This window comes from Ochlerotatus camptorhynchus, unplaced genomic scaffold (genome assembly GCF_037179485.1).
Source record: "Ochlerotatus camptorhynchus isolate MF236.1 unplaced genomic scaffold, CSIRO-AGI_Acam_v1.1 ptg000475l, whole genome shotgun sequence".
Taxonomy (NCBI): domain Eukaryota; kingdom Metazoa; phylum Arthropoda; class Insecta; order Diptera; family Culicidae; genus Ochlerotatus; species Ochlerotatus camptorhynchus.
The window spans coordinates 815,692-840,790 of record NW_027040961.1 but is presented as its reverse complement, the minus strand read 5'-3'; the positions used below and the strand labels follow the sequence as shown (position 1 = coordinate 840,790).

Below are 25,099 nucleotides of genomic sequence, written 5' to 3'. Positions count from 1 at the left end.
TCCTATCATGTGGCTCAAAAATATTTACATCCGAATTACATTTATTTGTTTGATGTTTTGACTTGATTCCCAAAACAAAATCTAATGCATCACGTTGTTCTACAATTACAATCTGACAGGTTTTGTTCAAGAATTATGTTAATAGATTTAATTGAATGCTCGATTTTTCAACTAGCAGTGCGGGCAAAAAGAGGAACAACGGTTCGCGTCCGGAATCTATATAGGATATCTCATTGTTTATTCTACATCAGTACCACAGACATGGGATCAGTTTTGTATAGATAGGTATATGAATAATAGTTTAGTACAAAATAAAAATACCGTAAAAAGTATCTCTCGTTTACAGTAACATACACAACGTATGGGTAGAAATAAGCTAAAAATCCCAGTAAAATGACTACAACCTTGGTTTTCTGTTCCAATTACTGCCTCTGGCCTGCTTAACAACAACCCCCGAACAAAGGTGTCGACTTCCGTCACTGCAACCACTATCAGTGCTAACAGTATTGCTATGATTGTTGATCAACTGACCTGCCAACGATCTACGCCGTGCGTACGAAAGTTGGTGCTGCTGCTGATGAACGACGGGGCCACCCGTACCTTTGCGCAGTTGCTCGCGATTTCCCTGGTGTTGGTGGTGATGAAGGTGATGTGCTGCCGGAACAATCCCCGGCAACGAGGCACCACTCTTCCGTTGATACTAGGTGGCGCTGTGAGCGGAAGTGGAGATTCCAAACACCGGGCTAATGCGCAGGAACACCCGCCGCAGGACGGTGCGCAGTTCCGGCTTCAGGTCGAAGCACATCAGGTCGCACATCAAGACGTAGTAGCTGGAAATGTGCGCTGCGAACTGCAAATGGAAGAAAATAGTCAACGGATTATAGCGAAAAGGTTCTACAACTTTTCCCAACAACTCACCCTCGAGTCCGGCATCTTGAGCAATCGGGTCATCACCAGCAGCAACAGCGACGTCCACGCGTCCCGATGCGGTTCGCTTTGTAGCGATAGGAAATAGTCCAACGCTTCCGTGCACACGACAATCAACCTCTGTTCGATGTCCTGCCAATCCCGCCGTCGACTTTCGTCACTGTACATCTTGAACAGAATTCGCAGCACACACGCCAAGGATTGCGTTTCCTGCTTCAGCAAATTCGGCTTCAACGAACCTTTGAAGCCAGCCTTCCAGAGCACGTTGCGCTGTTCGTGGTTCGAGTTGAACTTCTTCGCAAACCGATGGCTCTGCAGGAGACAATCGATCAGCTGGAGAAGGTGAGGCGTGTTCAGGTAACTGTACATGCCCTGTTCCTCTCGTTGGCACTCCTCGGTCGAAAACGAATGATTTAGGACGGATCCGGTGGCGAAACTTACGCTACCGCTACCAGTCGAATGAGACAGTTCGGCGGCCGCTTGGGCAAGTGTTTCGGCATCTTCCTTGCGGGAGGTCGCCGGGAAGAAGATGATGTTATCGATGGTTTGGATCAGTTCCAGCTGGACGACACACTTGATCAGGAGGTTGGAAAATAGGGTAGCGGTATGGTTGAGTTCGGTTGATTTCATGGACGGGTCTTCCATGGGATTATGAACAGAGTGCTGTGAAGGACTTCGCTTGAGAATGCCGTGCCGTGGGAGGTCGCCATTTTGCGGATAATGTGCAATGTGATTGATGAGCTGAGGATGCGGATCCGGTTTCCAAGTAAGCAGTTCATTCGGTAGGGTACTGTTGAAAATGTCCAGCATGCATTGGCAAGTTTTGTCCCATGTATCCTCATTGAACTTGAGGCCATTCGATATGACAAGATTCTCTAAGCAATTGGTTCCGGAACGGGCGAGCTGTTCGTTGTTCTGCTGAACACACCAGTGGAGCTGACAGTACAGATCCTTCAACAGCATCGGTCCAAGAATGTCGAAATACTGGGTAAACACGTCTACAATTGCGTACAGAGCATGATTGCAGGTCGTCGTCATCCATTCGGCCTTTTCCGAGTGGTGCTCGGGGAGTTTCATGTTATCGAAAATCCGGAATAGAATGTTAAACAAATCACGCCACCAGTTGGGCTTGTAGGCATCACCGTGCGTTTTGACTATCTCGAAAAGAACTGTCAAACCGCGGGTCCGAACGTCAAGTTTGCATCGATTCACCACGCAGGACAGCGAGAACAGCATCGGGAACCATCCACGGACCCAAACTCGATCTTCCTCGGGAACGGACACGTCATTCTCCATACCGGCATGCTCTGCAAACAGATTCGGAGCATCATTCACGCATAGGGCACACGTCCGGACTAGTCTTATTGCTTCCATGCTGGTGTCCGGGAACTTAGCATTACAGGCAAACTCGGACAAACACTTTACTGCATCCTGGAATGAATCGATCATGATCGAGAACTGCGATTGGTACAAATCTGTAATAATTTTCCCCGTCGTCAGGAACGCCAACTCCACGATCGAGCCGTCATGATCACCGGCTGCCAGATGAAACACGGAGAAGATATTCTTCCAACCGGATTTTATATTATGAGCCTGGGAGTTGACCATCTGAGCCACGCACCGTACGACCATGTCCCGTATCGCGGGTGAATTGTTCTTCTTCATAATATGCTCGAACGGTCGCAAAAAGTCCTTCTGGAAGCGGAAATTGGTGAATTCTCCTTTCTCGATAAACTTCATCGATAGCTGCCTGAGGGAATCCAGTGCGAAAAATGCAATCTCCTCGTTGCTATTGCACCCGACGGCATTGAAATGTTCGCCAAGAATCTGCCAAATTCGGGACCACTGCAGACGGATACGTCCCATGTTGTAGTAGGAAATTTCGACAATCTTCTGCAGCGAGAACATCCGAGGCTGTGGCCGAGTCAACTCGTCCAACGAAACTTGGCACAGTGCTTTGACAAAGTCCACGATGGCATCACCATCGAGCCGGATCGATCCAGTGAAAATTCGATCCACGGCAACCACAATACTTTGAGAACTTGTTTCACCAATGTGCTCCTTAGCCGATGGATCCAAAGCGTCGCGATGCGATGCGGGACCCGACAGGAACTCCGGTCGAACACCCGTGCCTATCAACTGAGCCAACTCTAGGTGGGAAATACATTTTACGATGTCTAACCAGCTAGATCCGAGATAGTTTCCATCCGTATGAGCTACCATGATGAGCGTCTTAATCGTATCAATATTCTTGGCCTTCATCTCATTGATGGGTGAATTGGCCGTCAATAGAGTGAACCGAGCCAAAGCTTGCACGTAGGCGTCTCTTTCGAGCGTCATCTGGAAAATGCAAGCAATCCGGACAGCACACCGAATTCCATCCAGACAGAGACTAGCAATTTCCGGATCATCACAATCCTGCAGTCCAACGGAAAACGCCGCCAGGAACGAGGTCCAGGCCATTTTGAACATTGGTCTGACGTGTTCCAGATGTTTTGCCGACGTGAATGAAGCTTTCACATGCGACACGGACTCCATCAGATTCTTTGCCGTCGTCGAGAGTGCTTCCATTTCAACATTCCACAAAAGCTTCCGCTTCTTCTCGTTCACAATGATCTGCTTGCCCGGTTTGCTCGCCACTGTATTCTTCATCTTAATCTCGTGACCAGCTATTTCGTCGTAGATCTGCGAGAGATACTCCTCCGGTAGGTCCTTGTTATCACTGATCCCCCGGTTCATCTTGATGTACTGCTCCTTCGTCATCTTGTGTTTCACCTGCGGAGAATGCAGATCCGTAGTCAACATGATGACCGAGAACGCCAACACGTAAACCGTATCAGCCGAAGCAAACAGCGTATTATTCGGGTTGCAATCGCAATATCTGCTGGCAAACTTCTCCATCAATCGATCGATTTTTTGCGCTTCACCCGGAAGTCGAAAACCTTCCAAAAAGTACCTCAAAGCGGCCACTATGTCCAATTCGGCAAAGTTCATAGCATCAATATAGGCGCACATCACAGCTTTGCTTTGATCGTCATTCTCACCCAGATAGTCCCCAACATGCGTCTTGTCCAGTCGTTCGTCTTCGTGTAACCACTTTGCCACATCCTCATTACTGGTCCCGAGCAGCCCTCTCTCCTGCAGAAACTGGATACCCTTTTTCGGTTTCCTATTGAACATATCGATTCCCATCTCCATCACTTCCTTCCGCTGTTTTCGCTCTTCCAGCTCATACGGCAGATCAAGAACTTCCCGGTTACCACCGGACGTATTCGTACTTCCAACCGAGTTGATGCTCACAGTCGATCCCCCGTGAGACTTCATCGGTTCTTGAGTTTCGTCTGGGCTCTTCGCACTGGCCACGGTTGGCGGTGGCGGATCTCCCAAGGTCGTTTGCGAATTGGGATTCACATACAGATCCTTACTCCACTCGACCATACACTTCAGAATTGACACCAAACACTCCAGCCCTCGAATGCGCATTGATTTCTCCTGATTCACCGAAGTTCCCAGCTCCAACGCTTGCCTTCCTTGAGCAATCTTGGAAAGATCGTTAACCAATCGCTCGAACAGATTTGCAGCCGAGAAATCGCAATCATAATTCACGTAGATATCCACGACGCTTTGAGCATCGGCACAGATCCGTGTCAATGCCTGTATTACCATCCATTTATGCTCGAACGAGGAGCTGGTAGCTTCCAAAATGTTGAGGAATATTTCCTTAAAGAAAACCTCTATCTGTTTCTTCAAGTGAATCTTAAAGTTGGAAAGTAAAGCAACAAAGATCGACAGTGATAGCTCGAAGACCTCCGGAACGGAACTTCCGCCGTTCTTGGACAGCGCTACGCACAAGTACTGCTTGATGGCCATGATGAACATCTCGTTCGAACGGAAGACCGGTCCCGCATTCTGCAGAATCGATAGCAGCAGATGCAGCGACAGAATCTTTGATCTTAGTTCGTGGGATTTCGGATCCGGGTGTCCCTCCGGAAGCGGTTTCATCGAAAGTTTACACAAAGCTCTAAATACCAAAAATGCATCCTTCTGAAGAATGTGAGTGAACTTTGCCGTAACGATACTATCGTTCTCGCTGGTTACTTCCATGCTTTCCTGCGAAGGGACTCGTGCGATCGAAGTGTTATCCGTTCCGTTGTTGGACACGCCACCGATGCTTCCCGTCTCGGCATCCCCTCCCTCGGAAGCCGTGGAGGCATTCTTCGAGTTCTCTTCAACAGCTGCCGCCGCAGCTGCCATGACGTTATCCACAATTTCATCCACTATTCCGCGTACCATGTCGTAATCGGGATGTTTCTCCTCTGCCGCCCCCTGAGCTTCCTCGTGTCCGGCATTCGGCGACCCGACAGCTGCCGCCACCGCACTCGAACCCATCTCGTAAGCCTGATTTTCCATTCGAGTAAAAATCACATTCAACATCTGCGTCAGCGTAGCTCGCGCCGTAGTCTGATTGATCAGATTCTTACTGGACAGGTAGATGTCGTAACAGGTGCGCACTCCCTGCAGAACCGTCCCTTCGTGCACCTCAACGTACTGCGAAGTGACCACCGTCAGCAGGGCCTTGATGATCTGCAGCTGAACGCCCTCGTCCGTCTGGGGTCCCATGAAGCAATTGCAGATGGTCGTGACAATCCGGTCGATCAGAAACTTGCCCGGATTGGATGAGTCCGGAATGTTTCCGGTCAGGTGTCCGTAGGCGATCAGCTTCTGCAGACAGTCCAGGGCCGTAACGACGATCCGAGGAGTTTTGCTCTGGCAGGCCAACTCGAACGGTAGGAAGTACTTTTCGGCATTGATGATGTTGGCCGAATCGTTCTTGGGCAGCGGCAGAGCCGCTGACGGAACCGGAACCTCTCCATTCGGCTCACTTTGGCCGGCTTCCTTGAGCTCTTCCTTGATGTCCTCTGAAATATGGGAAAAGAAGAAGGAGAAATTAGTTATATGTGGTGTGTCTTTGGTTTAATGTGAATTTGATTCAATCAAAGTGGTTTTGCTACTTCATATGTGAAGTTTACGATTTTCAAAGTTGGGAAGAATCGGTATACGGGGGGCGACCCCGGCGTAGTGGTTAACATCCTCTCACGCCAAAGTCACGAGTTCAAATCTCACCCCCGGACAAGTCACGAATGACCCAAGAGTGTTAAAGTAACTATTAAAAAAAAAATCGGTATACTAATATCGACATGAAGCTTCAGTACGATAATTTATTAGCAATAGAAAGTTCTTAAGGGGATAGATTGATAGTTCCACTAGAGTACGGCAGTGTGAAAATTGAAAAGAAGTTGAAATTGAGCGAAGGGCCATTAGGCAGTGATAAAACGTCGCTAGAACTATTTCACAGCCGCAGACAGTATATGAGCAGGTCAAACGCGCACTCTTTGCCTGTGGATTTGAGGAAATACCTCAAAACCCTTCATCCATCAAGTGAGCTAGATAAAGGAGTGCGCGTTTGACTAGTATTGTCGCATTTATGGCCCTTCGCTCAATTTGAACTTCTATTTAATTTTCGCACTGCCATACTCTGACGGAACTATCAATCTATCCTCTTTAGAAATTTCTCTAGTAAATAAATTTTCGCACTAAAATGTCATGTTCATATTAGTGTGCATTTGATCTTATTCCGTCCTCTGTAATGTGAAAGAAAAAGAAGAAGGGGCAAAATGTCCGGGTGCGACCAGTGTAACCATCTTCTTTTGCGTTTACATCCAAGCTGATAGCCTCGGACATGGTATGTCGGGAAGAACCGAAATAAAACTTGTTTTGCCGAGATTTGCACAGCCGAACTCGGTAGAAAAAACTAAGTGTATAAGACTGATTTCATACCAATTCGACTAAAGGTTGGCATAAGCCTCTCAGATTCCAAATTATACTAATGGAGTGTTACGACTTAATTGTTTCTTTGTATGTGTGAGGTTTTATTCGGCAATTAAAGCAATTTCGCCCTTTTGAAATGTTGACACCAATATGTGCAGAGCTTCATTCAAATCTGAAAGGGTCGGGACAAAAATGGTTTTGTTTTTGCCATTTTGAGCTGGAAATGCTTAATTTTCCTTTGGATTTCTAACAGCTGACATTTCAAAGTTACGTGCTTTTATATATTCCAAAATCAGGATGACATAAGATGATACAGATGGGGTAGTGTAAGAACGACCAAAAGCAGGGCTCTCTCAGATCAAAACTCATTCAGTATTTGAGGGAGGTTTTCGTTCAGTTTAGGTGTAATGCAATGCCAAATTAGAAATGCAAATAAACTGCTATCTAACTTAAATCTACAAATATGTTTTATGGGAACCAAAAGATTGGCATTCAATGTAATTTCCGAAGGGGACCATCCATTATACGTTACGGGATAATCCATTATACGTTTCATTTAACAGCTTTAAATAAAATTTACTCAATACTTCAGATTTTTTTTTTGTTGATAAATTCGATTCATATTAAATAATAAGACGTCCTTGTCGATATCTTCCGATTTCATCCACTATTCATCGATAATCTTGAAATTATTTTTTCTGTTTACTCTAATAAGTTTTAGTGTGTTTATGTTTCTGTCACTTTCTTGATCGCGAAGAAGAAAATCTCAGATCGAGCTGAATTATTTTAGGCTTTTACACCGGACCAACAACAATAACAACCGCCCTCACCTGCCAACAATTACCTGCCTATTTCAATCCTGAGACGAGCTATTTCCTACACCATGCACGTTTGGGGCCATATTTGATCAGCGATATCGGTATCACTAATGCATGCACGCCAGTACACTCTATTATTCAACAATAACGATACTATGGTCACCACAATTGGGTTTGTGACTTCCAAGCTGTGCGATGTTGATTAATGACTGTATTTGTGTTGAAACACCGATTTGGAGAGATTGAGCCACTACTACGGAGAAAGGAGTAAACAACCACGACCACTTATCTATCCCTTCACTTATATATGACTCGGATTTGCCTTTTGAAATTGGAGGTAGAACGGGTACAAAAATATCCTAGCATCTCGGAGGCAGGTTTTCTGGAAGCTAAAACGGGTAACGGCAGTTATATTAAACACACCAAGGTTCGGATGGTCCAATAAATGTTGTCGTCATGGGTGATGACAACAATCAACTCCCAACCATCGATCACATTGCCACGGGCTCATTAATCACTTTCCAAGGGTAACCAATTTGCTGTGGACAACAATAAATCTTCCAAAGGGTATGGAATGATTCCACGGGCGGAATCAAACGGTTGGATTGGAACTATTTCCACCTTCAATCTGGATCATAGGTTGGAATACTACGGAGCAACTCCAAGTACTGGCAGGGTCAGTGCTCACCAAATACCAAATGGTTGGAATACTATTCGGTAAACGAACGATGACGTTATCCACGACTACACTTAATCAGGGATTTTGTAGTAGCTCGGCGTCTTCCACGGAAATGAGTATCGTCAAGGGGGCGATTTACGATAATGGAAATCAATCCCAGCAAATATACATCTCAACACACTTTACGTAGCCTCCAAGTAAGAGAGAATAACCAGCATTCTCCACACGGTAACTGCAACAAACTCACACTACGGATGTACTACGGTGGGTGAGCACAACTAGCACACCAATCTTTGAGGAAAATGAAGCCAAAAGCCATATTACCAATGCCACAGGCTCAGAATCCAGTACTCGAGATGTGTATTGGAGTTACCATGAGACGGTTCCATGTTTTGTGCTCCATGTAAACAAACGCACGAAGCAGACGTTCGCTTGCCTACGCAAGGTTGCAGATTACGATCATTACTGGCTTTCTGTAAGCTGGAGTGACTACTACAAATGCTACAGATATGTTCACACACAACCGGCACAGGGAGTGTCAAGGAGTCGGATGCTAGGGGTATTTAACAATCCAGGAAGGGATTTGAATGTAAAGGATTTTCAACTCGACCAATTCGGATACCAGGGGTATTCGAAGGATTCCAGTCAGTTTCCATGGACGGAGACTGAGGCACGACGTTGGAAAATCCACGTAATTTTATCGTCAACTCTAGTGTGTCTCCCAACTTCAACAATTCGGTCTGGAAATGGGTCAATGGAACTCATCCGTTGTTAGGATCAACAGACTAATCAATTCCAATTGAAATCACTTGCTGCTGCACTGGACAAGAAATAGTCGGATGAACATCTCTTATCACTTTATCGGCAGTCAACAACTACTATTTGATGAGAACTATTTTCGATCAGGTCAGTTAGAACAATTGTATATGTTCGGCCGAAGCCCGGACGATGCAGATACTGCACTAATTCAAATTTCCTCTCCAACACCTACACTCCCATCTGAGGTGATCAACACAAGGAATCATGAGAACCGAATAATTCGCTGGCTTCATCGATGGATTCAAAATTTGGCAATCGGAAATCATTTACACCACAATACGCATTGAAAATCTCTCCGTTCTAGTTGTTTACAACAACCTGCTCCGACAGGTAATGACAATTTGTATATGTCCGGCCGAAGCCAGGCATATTCGTATACTACACCGTCCAGATGGCAGCCGATCAGCTACTGAAAACATGTTCGGAAAAAGATCCAGCAGATGCGCATATCAGTACCCTAGTATTGAATTCCAACGTCTTCAAGGACAGAACTAGAATTCAAACCCGGGCGGCTGATTGTCGCTGACTTGTGACTGAACTCTCTTTTCCACTCCAAATGGAATCCGGCTAAAATACTCGTCTCCTCCCCCCTCTGTCTCTGGTCCATGATCACCGTCTCAATATCTAACCCACAGACTCCAATTTTACTGGTTGAATATCAGCGATAACACCTCGCAAATCCCCCTAACCACTCCCGGTTGGCAACCCATCAGCAGCAGAAATTTAAATGATGATGATGATGGTCCCACCTCTTACCCCTACAAAGGTTTGACCTGGACGATTTATCTTTAAGATAATTAAATATGACATTTTAACCAGGTTGGCAAACAAAATCGAACTGGTTTCAGTTGCAGATATAAATTCCCTCTAGAGTTTACAGTTGCTTCACAGCGATTTAAATGTGGAAAAGCTCAGGCGTCCACCTCTTAGTTCGCCTTTTTGTCCACCTAAAATATACATAAGTATTAAAAGCGATCAAGAGTTAATGAGCAATCAACAAAGCATCCTATTACACTAGCAACCCTGCAATCTGATGCTATCATAATTTTCAGCAATTTCAGGAATGCTCACGAACCCCTAGCATTTGCCAGAAAACTTACTACTAACTCAAGGTATCTTCCAAATAAGCTTCAAAATTGCATTTTTTTTATGAAATATTAAATTCAGTCCTCTGTATCCGTAATAAAGGGTGATACGGTCAAAATTTGGTCAATATCAACTTGACGTATTTCTTTCAATTTTGCATTTAAAAAACCTGAACACCCCTGTGTGTGTGTAGAATGTTGCTCCTATTTTGATTTTGGAATTCACTCTTCAGTTGTCAAAATGCCGTCCAAGCAAGAAGAGCAGCGCATCAAAATTTTGCTCGAAATCCGAGCTACTCGCACGCAAAGTTGGCAAAATCGCTAAAAGTTGCCAAATCAACCGTTACAAATGTAATTAAAGTGTTTGGGGAACGTTTGTCGACAGCCAGGAAGTCTGGATCGGGGGGAAATCGAAAACCGGAAGCCGCTGAGACGACAAAGAGAGTTGCCGGTAGTTTCAAGCGAAACCCTAACCTCTCTCTCCGAGATGCCGCAAATAAGCTGGGTGTATCGTCTATAACCGTGCATCGAGCCAAAAAACGAGCTGGACTATCGACTTACAAGAAGGTAGTGACTCCAAATCGCGATGATAAACAAAATACGACGGCCAACCCGAGCAAAGCTGGAGATCAAATTGAAATCAAAATTTCCTGTTATGATGTAACTAATTTCGAATACTCCAGTTGATCTCATTTTGGTTGACTTAACGGTTAACACAGCAAAAATGAGAGCAACATTTTACACTGTTGAATCAAACGGAAAACTAATCTTGCTTTCAATGAAATCAATTTGATTACTGATTTTGCATTCATAATGTTTGACTGAATACGGGCCTGTCATAAATGGTTAGCATCCATGCTTCTCACGCTGAAAGAGTTGAACTCAAATCTCACCCCGGCCAAGTCACGAATGACCTAAAATGTGTTAAACAAAACAAATAAACAATAATCGTTAGTTCAACGACAGATAAACTTAAATTAAATTTTAAACAAGACGTTAACAGCAAAACTTCAAGTTAATTTGCTTTCATTTAAAAAGTTTTGACTGCATAATGGAAGCACAATATGATATCAGACTTATGTCACGACAATTGAAATCAAAATGAGTTTTCATTATGATAGGAACTGCAAACTTTAATATCGATTTGCTTTCATTTTGTTAACCGACTTTGCTCGGGAAAGCGCGATCCCGGAGGCTGTACACGACGATGCTGACGAAGTTTGACTGCGTGGTAATGGACGACGAAACCTACGTCAAAGCCGACTACAAGCAGCTTCCGGGACAGGAGTTTTATACGGCAAAAGGAAGGGGAAAGGTAGCAGATGTTTTCAAGCACATGAAACTGTCAAAGTTCGCAAAGAAATATCTGGTTTGGCAAGCCATCTGTACCTGTGGCTTGAAAAGCAGCATTTTCATAGCTTCCGGGACTGTCAACCAAGAAATTTACGTGAAAGAGTGTTTGAATAAACGTCTGCTGCCTTTCCTGAAGAAACACGGTTGTTCCGTACTGTTTTGGCCGGATTTGGCATCTTGCCATTACGGTAAAAAGGCCATGGAGTGGTACGCCGCCAACAACGTGCAGGTGGTTCCCAAGGACAAGAACCCTCCCAACACGCCAGAGCTCCGCCCAATTGAGAAATACTGGCTATTGTCAAGCGGAACCTAAAGAAGACCAAAAAAACTGCTAAGGGCGAGCAGCAGTTCAAGGCAAACTGGCTTTCTGCGGCGAAGAAGGTGGACAAGGTGGCTGTACAAAATCTGATGGCAGGGGTCAAGCGTAAGGCCCGGCAATTCGGATTTGGAAAAGCGGAAGCCTAACTGAATATTTTTCCTGAATTTTATACTAATTGAACTTGAAAAAGAAATTTAATTTGATTTTTTAAATAAACGATTTCACCGATTTACACGCGTTTTCCCTTGACCAAATTTTGACCGTATCACCCTTTACGCGCGCGAGGCTCAAACATTTGTAGACTACTTTTTTTTAATCTAATACTAGGGTTAACTACCCCATTTCCGGCATATTAAGCACAACCCGCACTTAGTCTTTCTTAATCTAGCGCAGTTTAGCACCAAACGGAATGTTATTATTACTGATGGCTTCCAAATTTATTTACCTTTCCGTACGTACCGTAAGATTTGATAAAGAGAAACCAATCGTTGAGATACTGTCAAAAGTCTAACACTGCTTCTTGACGCCAAACTCGGCCTAACGCTTTGAAACGCCAATGAATTCACTTCGGCCTATCGGATGAAGATAAAGATTGATTCGGTCGGAGCGCTTCTTTTGTTTTTAGGAATAAGGGATGGTCCATTAATTATGTCACGCAAATTTGGCTCATTTTCAAACACCCCTCCCCCCTTTGTCACATTTTTTGTATGGACCTTATTTTTTTTTTTATATGGCTCGTCACAGTTTTCAAAACCCCCCTAAATGTGTGACATAATTAATGGACGACCCCTTATGGGTGCCAACCTTCATATCACGCGTTCTCATTGACTTCGTTCTGTAGCTTAGTAACTAAAGTATCGTACCAAACGCAAAATTGACTTGTTAACTTTGATATTATAGATTTATTTGAAGTTTTCAGCTCGATAAACCCAAAATGGGCGATTAGGCCGAAGTTGTTCCCTACCCTATTACATCAAATATTAAAAATCCACCACCACCATCCAGTTTTTGCAGTGCTACAATAATTATTAAAAAGTCATTATGACAGCTATCCATACAAAATAATCCATTATAGATAACTTCGTCACGATACATAATTTGTCAATTCATAAAAAAAAAATCACTGGATAACTGTTCAAACGACAGATTTAACGTGTGAAATGCAGTGTCTTTTAAATTATGTACCAACGTTGCTGGACGTTTGATATGTCTAGGCATCGAATTGAAAACATTTATTCCTGTAAAATATAATGAATTTCGAAGCACCCACATTCCTGATCGAACTCTGACGAAATCCTCCTCAACATCTCCGTTCATCATCATCATCATCATCATCCCTCTACACAATCGTGTGGTAGTTTACTTGAGCGTGTTTTCATCTTCGAGAAATTCACGAAGACATAATTGATCATTTTGTCAAGCTTCTGCATTCATGTTCCATCAGATGTCACTGCTGTTGTTCGCGGTGACATCTATCGGAAACTAGGCACAATCTGTTTTCCTATAATTGTTCACAGAGGACACTGCAGTGCAAACCATGTCTGGTACCTCTATATATGCATTTAGATTATTGTTCGAAGTCCCTCCTTTTTTACACATTCTGCACACAAAATAGCTCACCCCTCACATAATTTCCCGCCGAATTTTATGTATGGGGCGGGGCATAAAGTATCTTTTGCGCAGAATATGTAAAAAAGGAGGGACTTCAAATGTTAAAGCAAATGCATATATAGATGTACCAGACATGTTTTGTAGTGTCAGGTACTCTATTTTATAATCTGTGAAAGGGAAATCACAAATCGAGTGTCAACAAAATACATGGCATGTTGAGAGATTGAGGTCGTGAGAGAGAATTTCTCTCTCAAATTTGAATTTTTTTGGCTCTCTGGGGACTGGTAGTAAAGCAGGTAAAATTGTATGGGGAAAAATCATTTTTATTTAATTGTAGCTTGTTGAGCATTAATTTCCGGGAAAAAACTGAACGACAAAGCCCCTAACTAATTTCTTTATGTTGTCGTTCACTTTTTTTGACCTGAATATGCACCGGAGGCGAATTATTCGCACTTCTCTCAATTTCTATATGGGGATTTTTATCACTTCCTACCAGCGGAACAGCGCCATCTCTGTGGAAAATGGTCGAACAAAATGATTAATTGTTTACGTTTGCGACATTGTCCCACCGACAAACCGACATGCAACTTAAACTTAACTCTTGATCGAGAATCCGTAACGGCCGATTAAAATGTGCAGCGATCCCATCTGTCAAAACCATAGGAATTTTGTATCTAGATAAAAATAATTTCTCCGGAATAGATTGGATACGAACCAACTCATAAATTTTGTACGCGTGTTCGTGGCTAGGATAAACATTTTCCTCGAACACGGTGGCAGATGTCAGTTTTGTGCCTTGAACAGAAATTTCATGGTACTTTGTATGGTCATTCATGTCGGTTTGTCGGTGATTGTCCCTTATGAAAGGACAAAAGAGAGTTGTTAGTTGTTATGGTAAATAATCTTTCATGTGATAAATAGAGGTGTGATCGATAAAAAAAAACGATATGATTCATTGTAAAGATTTAAAAACGATTATATCGGATAAAACCATTTTGGGTGGATATAAATCAATTCATAAAACTAAAGGGTATTTTAAAATAAAAATTTAAATAAATCTGGCACATTCGTGCCCCTCGGTAATTTCAATCAGTTGTAAGTTTATGTGATTTATTGAGGTAATTTTACTATCCACCATGCATAGAACATGTGTGCATGTGTAACTATTTGACTGCTATCAGATTGGGAAAGTAATCTTATCTTACATTCGACCGATCCTCTAGTGAAGACTGGCAATAAAAGTTAATCCTGCTGCTTCGATCATTCTACCAATAGAGATGCTGATAAAACGGAAAAGCAGACGTCCGTCTACTGATAAGAATGCAAATTGCAACCAGATAATAGACATTTATCAACAAGTAACATTCATTTTCACCAATATTTTCTCTGCAGACCATTTTGCTTAGTAATAAAAGGCAAACATCCATAGAGATCAGTGACGTTTGAAGCAATCAGTGATGATACATACTTCCACGTTGGCGATAACCAGACATCTTCTAAATGGCCACGGGGAATTCGAGCCAAAATTCCATCATGCTATGCATCATGGTTCAAATGCATAAACATTCAATTTATATAGGGGAGTAAGAATTACCGCAAATATCTCACTATCCTTTTTATGTGAATTTTTCCATCTCGTATCATACACGTGTAAGCCACTAATATGCCACGTGTTCAGAGGTACATACAGTGGTATACATCCATACATATTTAGAGCCCTTTGAAGAAATACCAATACAACCGGGTGTCATAATCGGCAGCCCTAAGTTTGCACCTTTAGAATTGATAAAACGATCCATAAAATATTGAAAAACGTTCAATTAAAAACATCCAAATGATCCATTAAACATCGGAGAAAATCCCTAAAAAAGTGTGGATGATCCATAAAAAATATCAATATTATCAATATTTTATGTGAAATTTAGCAACACAATTGTAAAAATGTACCACTAAATTTCTAAATAATGAGCATTGGAATTGTACGAATTACCCATAAACATATTGCAATTGATCCATAAAACATTCAGCAGTGAACTTTAAACTAAAGAAAGTGATCCATAGAAAATCACGTTTGCGCACTTAAAAATATAGGCATGATCCATAAATTAGACGTACACTCGCTTTTTACGCAAGTGATACGTACCGCGTAAAAAAAAACCGTGTAAATTCTGAAATCCGCGTATAAAAAAACCGCGTAAAAAAAAAACCGTGTAAAAAACAACCGCGTAAAAAGCGACTCCAGTGTATATTATTCATGTTTAGGACACTATTTTTTTTTAATTTGATCCATACACCTTGAAAAATTGCTCCACTGCTCATCTACTTAGATTTACTGTCCTGCCCGTGTAATTAAGGTAGATGTGCGAAGTGACGGGCAAGCGCCTAGAATTAGCTTCCAAAAGAAGATTCTATAATAATATTCTTAAGAAGCTTCCTATGGAAGCTTCATTTAGAAACTTTTTAAGAAGCTTATTCTAGACGCTCGCCCATCGTTCTGCTCTTCTGACAAAAAAAAAAACACGGGCTGAACAGTAAACCTGAGTAGCTACGCAGTAATGTAGCAATTTTCCAAGGTTTATTGATCAAATTAAAAAAAACATATGTATATAGACCGAGATATAGACTATAATTGGAACACACCAAAATAAGCACGTCTACCAACAACTGGAACACCTACCCTTGGTATGATCCATAAAATTAATATTTATTTTTCATTTTTTCTTAAGAAGATTATTATAGAAGCTTCTTTTGGAAGCTAATTCTAGACGCTTGACCATCTACCTAAAAACACGGCAGGACAGTAAATCTAAGTAGTTAAGCAGTAATGGAGCAATTTTTCATGGTTTATGGATCAAAATTAATAATACAGTGTCCAAAACGTGAATAATATACGTCTAATTTATGGATCATGGCTGTTTGGAATATCGGGATAACCCTGTACCGCCAAACCCAGTGACAACCCTGTGGGGGATTCAGAGAGCTACGGTAACGGTCGCTGTCAGAAATGACAGACGTCAGGTTTGGTTCAACGGAACTGTGAACTCACAGTTCCGTTGAACCAAACCTTAGATAGGTCGGAGTATGAACGAGAAAAATGAGGAAAAGAAGCTACAATTCCAAACTAACTAACTAACAATTTTAAATTGGCTCACTACTTGACTTGCCTATTGGTCCCAAGCAAATCGATTAACGTACCCCATTCTAGTCAAAATTCTAGTACTACACAAAGTTTTTTTTTATTCGCTATGAAAGTTTAACAGGTAAAATGAGGGGTTCGTGGATTTTCTCGTGTTTTATAGGGGTGCATCGATAAGCTTGGGACCGAAGATAGTACCAGAGCTTAGCCAAAAATTTGAGCACATTTCTTCGGGACCTTCTGGTCTTAAAGTTACCTCTATGTAGCTACTGAAGTAGGTTAGTTGGAGGTGGAATTCGTGCAAATATTGAATTTAATAACCCTATATTTGCTTAATCTAGATACTACAATTTGATCCTAAAATCTGGTAACCTACAATTTGTTCCTAAACGCTATATACATGATTTACCCTAAGTAACTAGTAAGTAGCTCATTCTGCATCGTTTGCGTGCTTAACTAAAATAATAATTGAATCCCTAAATGCTAAATCTAGTCAAATCTTTGTTGAAAGAGTGACGGAAGATAACTCTCGGTTTGAAAATCTCCCGCTCAGCCTCCTATCGCTTTTCATGGAGGAATTTCTCTTCCTCCAGCACTTTCTTAATTGCGCTTTTCTCCTGCAGCAACTGGTCTAGGGATTCTTCCAGGCTGACCTCATTGGTACTTTCTTTTCCAGATTCGGTTGCGGCATCACTCCTCACTCTATTATTTCTGCTAGGTGGTTTCTTTGGGACAGACTTCTTGGTTCCTTTTGCCACCTTCAGCATATTTGTACACTTAGAGCACGTCTACGGAACCTCCTTTACAGCTGTTGTCTTACCAGCACAACTATAATGGGTCCAGAAATCGCAGACATCACACTGGACTATATCATCTACGTGGTCATGACCTTCACAAAGAGTACAGTTTCTATCGCTGTTCTGTTCTTCATTCAACGGTGGTGTTGATCTCTCTGACATTTTGAGGTTATATCCGATGTTGTTCTTAAGGAATGTTCGGATTAATGAAAGCAACTTCCTCAGAGCAGTCTCGTTTTGGACAGCTTGAAGCTGAAATAGGTTTTATTATAAGCATTAAGATTGATTTTGATTTTATATTAGTTAAATAAAACCTATTTCAGCTTCAAGCTGTCCAAAACGAGACTGCTCTGAGGAAGTTGCTTTCATTAATACGAACATGGCTATATTTTTAAGTGCGCAAACATGATTTTCTATGGATCACTTTCTTTAGTTTAAAGTTCACTGCTGAATGTATTATGGATCAATTGCAATATGTTTATGGGTAATTCGTACAATTTCAATGCTAATTCCTTAGAAATTTAGCGGTACATTTTTACAATTGTGTTGCTAAATTTTACATTAAATATGGATCATATTGATATTTTTTATGGATCATTCACACTTTTTTAAGGATTTTCTCCGAAGTTTTATGGATCATTTGGATGTTTTTTATGGAACGTTTTCCAATATTTTATGGATCATTTATTGGTTTTTATGTTCAAAAGTATGTTTGCCGTCATAATCTCTATTCTGACTCCCATCGTGCTGCAGAACAGAAATGCACATGGGTCTTCATGTTTAGCTTTTACCTACATCTCAACTGAAACTTCACGTCAGCTCTCAATTTACTGTTTTTAAGCATTTCCAGAGTTGATAACATTCTAATGATTATAGACGAATTTGATACGTTGCGGAAAATCAGACTGTGAGACAATATATTTGAATGTCACCATTGCGCAACGTATTCAATCCGGATGTATTGTGCGGGAACGTTAAGTCTGTACACCGAAGATAGTTTTCATGTAGCTTCCATTGGAAACGCACATAATCAAAATTAATGGAATTCATCCGAATTTCACAAAAAATTTATGCGATCACATTAATTTTATATGATTTTTCGTATGAATTTCATCTGCCTCATAATATTCATGTGATTTTGTGGTGGGATTTTTAGCTATGTGATCACATGAAAGCTATGTGAAATTCACATGGTTTTCATCCATTAGATATGTGATAAATTTTTTGAGTGTGCAATTTTATAGAACATTCGCTACTGCACAGACAAGCAGACATAACGAATCTATATATAGGGTAGAGAACTACTTCGGCCTAATCGCCCATTTTGGGCCTATCGAGCAGAAAACTTCAAATAAATCCATGATTTCAGAGTTAACATGTCAATTATGCGTTTGGTACGATACTTTAGCTAATAAGCTACCAAACGAAGTCAATGAGAACGCGTGATATGAAGGTTTGCACTCATTATTCGCAAAAACAAAAGAAGCGCTCCGACCGAATAAATTTTTATCTTCATCCGATAGGCCGAAGTGAATTCATTGGCGTTTAAATGGCGTTTCAATGCGTTAGGCCGAGTTTAGAATCCGTAGGCCGAGTTTGGCGTCAAGAAGTAGTGTTAGACTTTTGACAATATCTCAACGATTGGTTTCTCTTTATCAAATCTTACGGTACGTACGGAATGGTAAATAAATGTGTAAGCCATCAGTAATAATAACATTCCGTTTGGTGCTTAACTGCGCTAGATTAAGAAAGACTAAGTGTGGGTTGTACTTAATAGGCCGGAAATGGGGTAGTTAACCCTATAAAAATGAATTTCTGTCTGTCTGTCTGTCTGTCTGTCTGACCCTTATAGACTCGGAAACTACTGAACCGATTGGCGTGAAAATTTGTGTACAGGGGTTTTTGGGGCCGTGGAAGGTTCTTATGATGGTTCGAGACCCCTCCCCCTTCTGTAAGGGGGGGGGGCTCCCATACAAATGAAACAGAAATTTCTGCATAACTCGAGAACTAATCAAGCAAATGGAACCAAATTAGGCATGTGGGGGCGAGTGTGGGGGTATAAGGAGATAATCATAGGGGGTAGCCCCTTAGATAATAGGGGAGGGGAGGCTACGTACAATATAGCATGCTTTTTTTTAAATCGACGCATAAACTCAAGCTAATATTGAATCCCGAGCAAGACCGGGCACACTCAGCTAGTTGAATATAAATATATCTCTCGCAAAAAACACTACCGCCATCTGTTTAGTACACTTTATTTGTTCCAAATTCAAAATAAATAACATTTCATTTTAACCTAGGTGCTCCAGTTACTACAGTAACTTACCAGTCTTAATTGTTATGATATATATCTAAGTGTGTTTACATTGTTCCTGCCTTGGCAATTCAGTATTTTAAACAGGTTTTTTAAACCTGCATGTCAGTATAACAATTGAAATCTTAAAACTAAAAACTAAAACTAAATCTTATCTAAGTATAAAGGGAATTAATCGTTGCAATTGAGGATTACAACGATTTTTGCCTGAAATTATTAATTATTTTGTTGGACATTTGTTCTAAAGTCTCAACATTCGAAATTCTATGTACTTCGGTAGTACTGTACCAGGGAGGCAACTTCAAAATCATCTTCAGAACTTTGTTCTGAATCCTTTGAAGTGCTTTTTTCCTGGTAGTGCAACAACAAGACCATATTGGCGCAGCGTAAAGCATGGCCGGTCTAAAAAATTGTTTAAATATTAGAAGTTTATTCGTCAGGCAAAGTTTGGATTTCCTGTTTATAAGAGGATACGAACATTTTATATATTTGTTACATTTGGCTTGAATGCCCTCAATGTGACCTTTAAAAGTTAATTAAGTATTAATCCAAGATATTTCACTTGGTTTGACCATGAAATTTGAACTCCAAAAAGGAAGCGCTAGGCTTATGTGGAAATATTATAAGTTGAGTTTTGGAAGCGTTGGGAGAAATCTTCCATTTTTGTAAATAAGAAGAGAAAATATCTAAACTTTTCTGCAGTCTGCTGCAAATAACACGAAGACTTCTTCCTTTAGCGGAAATGCCTGTGTCATCAGCGAACAAAGAGTCGTGGCAACCCTGAGGCAAATCAGGAAGGTCCGAAGTGAAAATGTTATACAATATAGGCCCAAGAATGCTACCCTGAGGAACTCCTGCTCTAACAGGTAGTCGATCAGATTTGGAATTTTGATAATTTACCTGCAGAGTTCTGTCAGTTAAATAATTTTGAACTAATTTCATAATATAAAGTGGAAAATTAAACTTTTTCAGTTTAGCAATCAAGCCTTCACGCCAAACACTGTCGAATGCTTTTTCTATGTCTAGAAGAGCAACTCCAGTTGAGTGGCCTTCAGATTTGTTTGAACGAATTAAATTGGTAACTCTTAAGAGTTGATGAGTAGTTGAATGCTCATGGCGAAATCCAAACTGCTCATCTGTAAAAATCGAGTTCGTATTGATGTGAAGCATCATTCTATTTAACATTTTTTTTAAGTTTACTTATTGAAGAAAGCAAACTTATTGGACGGTAGCTAGAAGCTTCAGCTGGATTTTTATCCGGTTTCAAAATTGGAACAACTTTTACATTTTTCCATTTATCAGGAAAGTATGCCAAATGGAAACATCTGTTAAATAATTTTACCAAGAAAGACAAGGTACTCTCTGGGAGTTTTTTGATGAGGATATAGAAAATTCCATCATCACCTGGAGCTTTTATATTATGACAATTTTTAGTTATAGACCTTACTTCGTCCAAATCAGTCCCCCAGGAATCATCAAAAATATTTTCCCGAGAGAAAATATTCAGAAAATCCCGAGCAACCTGATTCTCAATAGGACTAGTAAGACCCAAACTGAAATTATGGGAACTCTCGAATTGCTTAGCAAGTTTCTGAGCTTTTTCCAAATTTGTGATCAAAATTTTACCACTTTCTTTAAGCGCTGGAATAGGCTTTTGAGTTTTTTTTTCAAAATTTTAGTGAGTTTCCAAAAGGGTTTGGAACTCGGGTCGAATTTAGAAACATTATTTTCAAAACTTTTATTCCTCAGTGCAGAGAATCGCTTTTTAATTTGTATTTGCAAATCCCGCCAGATAACTTTCATGGCAGGATCGCGTGTTCTTTGAAATTGTCTCCTACGGACATTTTTAAGACGGATCAAGAGCTGAAGATCATCGTCTATTATAACTGAATCGAATTTAACCTCTTGCTTCAACTATAGAAGTAGTCAGAGATTCAAGAGCATAATTAATTTCATCTTTGGTTTGCAAAGGAATGTTTGGATCGAAAATATATTGCATAAATGTTCGATATTACTCCCAATCAGCTCTATGGTAAGTGAAAATAGAGCTGTTGGGATTACAAATTATTTCTTGGGATATTTCAAAAGTTACTGGAAGGTGATCAGAACCGAAGTCAGCATGGGAAACCAATTGGCTACAAAGTTGACATGAATCAGTTAAGACCAAATCAATAGTTGAGGGATTTTTTGCAGAAGAAAAGCATGTTGGACTGTTTGGATATTGAATATTGTAATAACCTGCAGAACAATCATCAAACAGAATATTACCACTGGAATTGCTTTGAGTATTATTCCATGAGCGGTGTTTTGCATCACCAATAATAAAGAATTTAGACCTATGACGGGTAAGTTTCTGAAGGTCACCCTTGAGAAAATTCTTTTGCTGGCCTACGCATTGGAATGGCAAGTAGGCAGCTATAAACGTAAGTTGTCCAAATTTTGTTTCAACAGAAACTCCCAAAGTTTCAAAAACTTTGGTTTCAAATGAAGAAAGAATGTTATGTTTGATTCGTCTATGAACAATGATGGCAACGCCACCACAGGGTCCATCAAGACGATCATTTCTATAAATGAAATGCGTCCTTCTTAACCTTATGGTCAGGTTTAAGGAACGTTTCAGTTATAACGGCAATATGCACGTTATGAACTCTCCAAAAGTTAAATAGCTCGTCTTCATTATCTTTAAGGGATCGAGCATTCCAATTTAAAATATTTAAAGCTTTAAAATCCATTACTGAATATTTTCATTTTCATTTTCATTTTGCAGCGTTTGGTGGGGCAATGGGAGCGCAAGTCAATCCAAAGCCGAGGATAAAGGACGGGTAATGGCTGAATAGTCTATGCGGACCACTTGAACGCCATGGGAAAAGGAAGGGATTGAAGAGGCCGGTTATTGGGTGGTTTTGAGGAAATGACACATAGTGATGCTAAATGTAAAGAAACCGAAAATCCATCTCCCACTGATTCATCCTTTCACATATATACCAAATTGATATTTTAAAGCAACCATCAAAATAAACAGACAATATATGAAAAGGCTAGTTGCCAATTGCTTTAAAGGCTAGTTGCCTCCCTAAGCGGACCCTCCGCATCCTAACTCTTCTGTTAATCCACTTAATGCTACTGCTACTGCTACTGCTGTCTAAATTTTCTTATTTAAGTTCGTTTGATGATTATGATATCTCTAGTCTAATTTAATAAATAATTGAAATCTCTAATCTACCTACCATGCTTTATTAAGTACCTGCACTTGTGAATGTAATCTAAAATTTAACGTGTTTCAAGTTGTTTTTGACTTTGACCTATATTTAATATATATTAGTTCGTCCCAGGTGACACCTTCAAGTGACTAAAATGCTTCACTTTGAAGTTAGTTTCCTAGCTGATTTTTAAATTACATAGGGTATATGCTTCAACTACGCTCACACGTTTCCACTATGTCGCACAACAAAAAAACGTATGGTTATGTCACAATAGAAGCACGCCACAGTGGAAATCCCGAGCCATAGTTCAAACACTTATCCCAAATCAAAATGAAGCACATATAAGATTAGTTGCAATACCATGTATAAAAATGGTGTTTAACATTGTTCCCTGAGTAATACCTCAATGAAAACAACAACGAAAGCTTGGCACGCAAGTAGAAGGAGCACTGTTGGGCACTCTCTGAAATATTTCAATAGTATAATTCCCTTGCAAACCCAAATAAATCTATCTGCGAAAAAATAAACAAAATAAGAGTGATTTGCGGCAAAACCCGCCAGTATCGCACCCAACGTCAGTGCCTATACGTAAGCGTACTAAAACGCGGCTTTCAAATAAAGGAGTAACAAGTGTGATACTATCACTTCAGGCTAGAACTTTGGTTCTCTTATGCAATGGTTCATCAGAGAGGGGAAGCTCAGTAATACTCATCGCATGCTCATGACGCTATTCTGTTACGCCATGAGCCAACGATGCCGGACCTAAACCAACCGTCTCCAACGCTCCACTATGAAGCATAAGATTAGGCCCGCCCACCAACGTCCAGGTTAAAAAACTAGCCAAGGGGAGGGTTTAAAATCCATTACTGAATATTAAAATCATAATAATATTATTTGCAAATTTTACTCCAGTTTGAATAGCATCAAACATGGAGTTAGATTTAAGCATATCAGAAATCATGTCAATTAATGATTTCTGTAAAAATTCCATTTAAGGGGCAGTAATGCTTCCTAAGTGAAAATTGTCAAAATTTCCGTTAGAATTACGTTGGTTAGTATTTTGATTTCTACCCGTTGCAATAGCAGCATAGGTAGCTCCATTAACTCGCTGAACATTGTTAGCAGCGAGGGGAGTAGGTATAGATGAAAAATTTGAAGCAGGGGTGATATTTGTACCTACGGGTACGAATGTAGAATTTGTTTCTCGCTGACCGTTTATAACAGCAGAGGAATTTGAACCTGGTCTGAAACGTGGAGCGTTTCCTACCTGTCGCTTAGAACGAGATTGTAGGATCGCTTTGCGAGTCTTACATTCCCAAAAATTGGATTTGTGGTTTTCACCACAATTTGAATATTTAAATTTCTTAGGATCTTCCTTCACAGGACAATCGTCCTTTGCGTGAGAGGAACCACCACAATTCATGCATTTAGCTGGCATGTAGCAATTTTTAGTTCCGTGACCCCATCCCTGGCCCTTACGGCACTGAGTGAGGTTTTGGAAATTTCCTCCAGTCTTCCTGAACTGTTCCCACTTCACTCGGACATGGAGCATAAGGCTAGCTTTTTCTAAGGCCTTAAGGTTTTTTAGTTCACTAGGCTTGAAGTTTACTAAATAAAAATCATTAGAAATCCCGTTGCGCGAATCGCCAGGACGGGATTTCATTTTTATTTTGATTACTTAGAGTGGCACAACTCCAAGTAATTTTGCCAGTTCATCTTTGATCTGTTCCAGGGATTCACCACTGGGCAGTCCTTTCATGACAACCTTTAACACACGTTCAGTTTTGGTGTCGTAAGTAAAAAATTTATACTGCTTCTCAGTAAGATACATTTAAATCCGTCCAAGGTCTCAGCTAATACACGGCATTCACCCCGACGTCCAATTTGTAGTGAAAACTTAACTTTCCCGAAGTTCAAAAGTTCCATGCGAAGAGCATGATAATCGGAAGTGGTTATCACAATAGGGGGAATCTTTTCCTTCTTGGCATTAAGCCGGGAAAGTTTACTAGAATTTTTCTTGGATGATGGATCATTTTCATCATCCGTGAGCAAATTGATTACTTAAATTAATTTCATCAGAAGGGGGATCAAGAGTTTGCCTCTTTCTTTTGCATTTAGGCGCCATGGCGGTAGTAAATTTTTATCCAAATCGACTTCCAAGCAGATTACTATAAGAATCTGAAGGATCGAAGAGGAATTTTCCAAATCA

At 40.8% G+C, this 25,099-nt stretch overlaps 1 protein-coding gene across 1 annotated transcript in view; it reads right to left on the bottom strand.

Annotated features, from left to right (window-relative positions):
- Nucleotides 1–271: 271 nt before the first annotated feature.
- Sec71 (ADP ribosylation factor guanine nucleotide exchange factor Sec71) overlaps nucleotides 272–25,099 on the bottom strand; it is a 42,860-nt gene continuing 18,032 nt past the window's right edge. Inside the window, exons 2-3 of the mRNA XM_065235374.1 lie at nucleotides 919–5,846; nucleotides 272–850 (exon numbers count right to left, since the gene is read on the bottom strand). Coding sequence (XP_065091446.1) covers nucleotides 701–850; nucleotides 919–5,846 — 5,078 coding nt within the window. The 3' untranslated portion in view covers nucleotides 272–700. The remainder of the gene's footprint in view (nucleotides 851–918; nucleotides 5,847–25,099) is intronic.